This window comes from Eimeria necatrix, genomic scaffold (genome assembly GCF_000499385.1).
Source record: "Eimeria necatrix Houghton genomic scaffold, Enh_scaff389, whole genome shotgun sequence".
In the NCBI taxonomy this organism is placed as follows: domain Eukaryota; phylum Apicomplexa; class Conoidasida; order Eucoccidiorida; family Eimeriidae; genus Eimeria; species Eimeria necatrix.
Window position 1 is genome coordinate 20,001 of NW_013654291.1, and position 5,000 is coordinate 25,000.

The following is a 5,000-nucleotide window of genomic DNA, read 5'->3' on the forward strand; positions in this document are numbered from 1 at the left end:
GGCTGTGGCATCTTCTGCTGCTGCTGCTGCTGCTGCTGCTGCTGCAGCCGCTGCAGCGTTTTCCCGCAACTCATTTTCCTTGAGATCCATCTTTGAGTTAATTTCAATGAGGGCTTTGGGGGCTTCCTTTGGGGGAGATGTGCAGTAGGGCGCGCTGCTGCTGCAGCAGCTGCTGCTGCTGCTGCTGCTGCTGCTTGCTTACCGGATACTGCTGCTTGCTTATTAGGATAAGCCAGCCTCCTGCTGCTGCTGCTGCTGCCAAGTTAATTTTAAAGACAAAAATGCAGCAAGGGCTCAGATGGGGGCGCGCTGCTGCTCCGAGCCGTCTCTGCAGCACAGTGACTGCTGTCGGCTCCCGTTGCTGCTGCTGCTGCTGCTACTGCTGCTGCTGCTGCTGTGGTTCTGCCGAAAGAGAGGCTTCTTGAGACGGTGGAGGAATTTGCTGCTGCTGTTTCACGGTGATGAAACAAAAACAAGGCCGAGACAGACAGAAGGCGCTGCTGCTGCTGCTGCTGCTGCTGCTGGTGAGTGACACAGCAGCAGCAGTGTCTGTCGGAGTTGCGGCTGAGGTGTCTAGGCAGCTCAGCTGCTTTTTTAATTTATCTCTTTCTTTATTTTTAATTTATTTATTTATTTTAAGTTCAACTAAAGGCTTTTCTTTTGGGGGTCCAACTCGGTGCCCCAGCCCTGCAGTGGCACCGGCAGCACGACCGTCGCTCTCTGCTGCTGCTGCTGCTGCTGCTGCTGTTGCTGCTGCTGCTGCTGCTGTGAGGTGGGTCTGCTTGCATATTTTCTGCATTTCTACTCAAGCAAAAGGCTTATAATTCTCGCAAACAAAGAGCCTGCTGCTGCCGCTGCTGCTGCCGCTGCTGCTGCCCTTGCTGGTACTGCTGCTGCTGCTGCTGCTGCTGCTGCTCCGTGCAGGAGCATCGCAGCAATATCGACAAGTGGCAAGGGTTCGCTTGTCTTGAAATTAAATGGACTAGAGTATACTGACAAACTCTAGGCGAAAAGACCTATTTCGCAAACCCAAAACCCTAAACCCTAAACCCTAATCCCTAAACGCCACGCTGTGCAGCAGCCCCCATGTCTCCATTCTCTGTCCAAATTAGCTTCTCCAATTTCTCGTTTCCAGGCAGCACTTCTTCTCAACTTTAGTTCCACGTAGTTTCTTTCTAGCCTAGGGTTTAGGGTTTAGGGTTTAGGGTTTAGGGTTTGCTGCAGCAACCACTCGCTGCTGGAGACTAGCCAGAGATGCGCGTCCAGCAAAGTGAGTTGAACTCCAATGCAGCAGCAGCAGCTGCTGCAGCAGCTGCAGCAGCAGCTGCAGCAGCAGCGCAAATATTTCCCGTCAGAGTCCTGCTCATGCTGCTGCTGCCACAAGTACTGCAGCAACCAACGCTGCAGCAGCAGCAGCAGCAGCAGCAGCAGCAGCAGCAGCAGCAGCAGTGGCGCAACGCTGTCTGGGCGGAGTCCTGCCGCCGCCGCTGCTGCTGCTGCCAGAGCTATCGCAGCAACCAAAGCAGCAGCAGCAGCAGCAGCAGTACGAGTCTTTCTGGGTGGGGTTCTGCTGCTGCTGCTGCTGCTGCTGCTGCTGCTGTTGCCGCAGCTGCTGCTGTAAGCTGCTGCTCATGTTTCATTTGTAGTGCACACTTGGGCTCTTCACATTTGATTTCTTTTAATTAATTAATCAAATTAAATTATTTATTTATTTCAATTAAATAAATTAATTTAATTCATAAGTTCATAAACCCTAGCAAAACTAGAAGAGCGGCCGCCCAGTCCTTATTGGTGCACTTGAAAGCTAGGGTTTAGGGTTTAGGGTTTAGGGTTTAGGGTTTAGGGTTTACGAACAGTAATAAAGGAATAATTGCCCCCTTGAAAATGAAACGTTAAAGTGCAAAGAGGGCAGTGAGACTGCGCATGCAGCAGTACATCGTTCATACTAAACCCTAAACCCTAAACCCTAAACCCTAAACCCTAAACCCTAACTTCCCAGAGCAGCAAGTATTGTCGCCGCTCCCTTTAAAAGGCATAACTTGGCCTTCGGCCAAAACTTTGAAGCCTCAAACCCTAAACCCTAAACCCTAAACACTAGAATGTAAACCCTAAACCCTAAACACTAGATAGTAAACCCTAAACCCTAAACCCTCATCACTCTCTGCCTCTCTCTCCCATCCACCCTCTTCTCCTTTAAATATCATCTCTATTAACTTTTTATTTATTTAATTTAATTCAATTTATTAATTTGTCTCTTATGCTCTACCTCCCGTACACTTGACCCGGAACACTAAACCCTAAACCCTAAATCAGGGTTTAGCCCAGGCTACTCGACGCTAGCTCTGTTAGCTAAGTTCAGTTGTCAACACTGCCCCACCGCCTGCAGCTAGCTAGCTGTGGCTGCCACTGGCTAGCTGTGGCTAGCTAGCTGTGGCTAGCTAGCTGTGGCTAGCTAGCTGCGGCTAGTTAGCTGTGGCCAGCTAGCTGTGGCTAGCTAGCTGTCGCTGGCTTTGGCTAGCTAGCTGTGGCGGTGGTCGTCAACTGTTGCTGCCAACAGCTAGCCTCCAGAAGAGGCGAGCAGCAGAGCTAGCTGGCCTGCTTCGTTTAGCTAGCTGCTAGCCAGCCAGCTGGCCAGCTATTTAGCTAGCTAGCTAGCTAGCTAGCTAGCTAGAAGATAGCCAACCAACTCTCCAAGACTGCCGACTCACTACCCGCAAGTGGGCAAATAGCCATCTATCCCTCAGTAGCTAGCTGGCTAACTGGCTAGCTAGCTAGGTACTGGCTAGCTAGCTAGGTAAGTGGCTAGCTAAGCAGCTAGCTAGCTGAGTAGCTAGCTAGGTGAGTAGCTAGCTAGCTAAAAAGCTAGCTAGCTATAGGCATTCGTTCGCCGGGGTAAATGCGATTTAAGCTCTAATTTATACGACAAGTTATTAATAAAGGAGCGGCTGCTTGGCTAGCTGGCAGCTCACTGGGCAGCTAGCTGAGTAGCTAGCTAGCTAGGCAGCAGTCCGCAGAGCGGCGAGCTGAGTAGCTAGCTAGCCATTCAACGGCGGCCCATTCGGCAGCTAGCCAGCAGCTAGCTAGCCAGTAAGGGGCGGCTCACCCAGCAGCTAGCTGAACAGCGGCCTGCCAACAAACGGCGGCCAGCCAGCTAGCTAGCGAGTCAGCTAGCTAGCTAGCTAGCTAGCTAGCTAGCTAGCTAGCTAGCTAGCTAGCTCGCTAGCTCGCTATTCAGGTAGTTAGCCCCAAGCAAAACAGCCAGCAAGTGGCAGCTCGCTCAACAGCTAGCTAGGTAGCTAGCTAGCAACTGAAAGATAGCCCACTTGGCAGCTAGCTGCGTAGCTAGCTAGCTAGCCACAGACTGACGCCCCTCTGTCTGATTGACAGGCAAGGCCAAGTCCCTCTCTGCTCATTTTCCTTAGCCGCGGCCACTTTAAAACCTCCAAACCCTAAACCCTAAACCCTAAACCCTAAACCCTAAACCTTAAACCCTGAACCCGCAGCCCTCAACCATGCACCCTCCAACCTCGGAGCCACACGACGAGGGCCCCTAGCTAGCTAGCCAACCAGCTAGCTAGCCTGCTAGCTGGCTAGCCATATCGCTCGCCTGTATGCTGGCTAGCCAGCTAGCTAGCTAGCTATGCGGCGCGGCCACAGGCTAGCTAGCTAGCCAGCTAGCCGCCAGCTAGCCAGCCAACTAGCCGCCAGCCAGGCAGCTAGCTAGCCAGCTAGCTAGCCACCGGCTAGCTAGCTAGCTAGCGAATCACAAGACTCTGTTGCGGATGTCCTCCAGCCTCTTGAGAATCTCCGCAGGAGTCTTCTCGAAGTCTTCGGCTATTCGCGTCTGCACTGCGGGCGGCAAAGACCCGTACTGTTCGCACAGGTCCCCGTCCACCACGTTCTGCAGCACACACGCCCTGGCTAGCTAGCTAGCTAGCTGGCTAGCTGGCTGGCTAGCTGGGTGCCTGGCTAGCTGGCTGGCTGGCTAGCGAGAGCGGCAGAGAGCTAGCTGGCTAGTTCGAGCTGTGGCAGCCGAACTGGCCAGCTAGCTGTGCGACTGCCTCAGCTGTCGCTGCTGGCTAGCTAGCTTAGTTGGCTAGCTAGCTAGCTAGCCAGCTAGCTAGCTGGCCTCAGCTGTGCAGTTGGCGGCCCAGCAGCTCGCCAACCAGCAGCAGCTGCGGCAGCCAGCAAGCTAGCTAGCTAGCCAGCTAGCTAGCTAGCTAGCTAGCTAGCCACGGCCAGCTAGCTAGCTAGCTAGCCACGGCCAGCTGGCTAGCTAGCTAGCCAGCTCGTTAGCTAGCTAGCCACAGCACAGCCCAGCACAGAGCCGCGGCCGCAGCCACTTGCTGGCGGCGCCCGGGCGAGCTGCAGAAACTGCTGGACTTTGGAACAAAAGCCGAATCAAATAACTAATAAAATAAAATAAAATAAAATAAATTATTTAATTAAATTATTTAATTTAATTAAACTCCTCACTTTCAACGGATGGTAATAAGACCTAAACATCAAATGGTCGCGACCCGCCAAAGGCGGGGCTTCGTTTCGCATGACCATTTCCAAGTGGTGGAAGAAGTCCAGCTGTACATACACCCCAGTTCCGCACTTGCTTTTCCTTTCCTTTTCTTTTCATTTCACTTTCCACTTCTTTCCTTTTTTCTTCTGCTGCTCCTACCGCGTTTGTTTGCTGCCGCCGTTAGCTAGCTAGCTAGCTAGCTAGCTGTGTTACTAGCTAGCTAACTGGCTAGCTAGCTAGCTAGCTGGCTAGCTAACTGGCTATCTAGATGGCTGGTTAGTTTGGTGGCTAGCTAGCTAGCTAGCTGGCTAGATAGCTAGCTAGCTGGCTAGCTAGCTAGCTGGCTAGGTGCAAAGGTAACTCAAAGCCCCGCAAGCACCCCAAGAGACTCTGCTGCTACAACCCCGCTAGCTCTAACAGACACAGCAGCAAGAAGCACTCTAGCTAGCAGCACAGCAGCAACTAACTGGAACAAGGACTAGCCCGC

The 5,000-nt window shown here is 52.6% G+C and overlaps 2 protein-coding genes across 2 annotated transcripts in view; both read right to left on the bottom strand.

Annotated features, from left to right (window-relative positions):
• The window catches only part of ENH_00049550 (hypothetical protein, conserved), a gene marked incomplete at both ends in the record, with an annotated part of 3,559 nt that extends 3,469 nt beyond the window's left edge, over window positions 1-90 (bottom strand). Inside the window, one exon of the mRNA XM_013581251.1 lies at window positions 1-90. This exon is cut by the window's left edge and continues 298 nt beyond it. Coding sequence (XP_013436705.1) covers window positions 1-90 — 90 coding nt within the window.
• A 3,673-nt stretch (window positions 91-3,763) lies between these two features.
• Window positions 3,764-5,000, bottom strand: part of ENH_00049560 (Splicing factor 3B subunit 3, putative) — a gene marked incomplete at both ends in the record, with an annotated part of 8,503 nt that continues 7,266 nt past the window's right edge. The window contains 2 exons of the mRNA XM_013581252.1: window positions 3,764-3,901; window positions 4,477-4,578. Of these exons, the coding sequence (XP_013436706.1) occupies window positions 3,764-3,901; window positions 4,477-4,578 (240 nt within the window). The remainder of the gene's footprint in view (window positions 3,902-4,476; window positions 4,579-5,000) is intronic.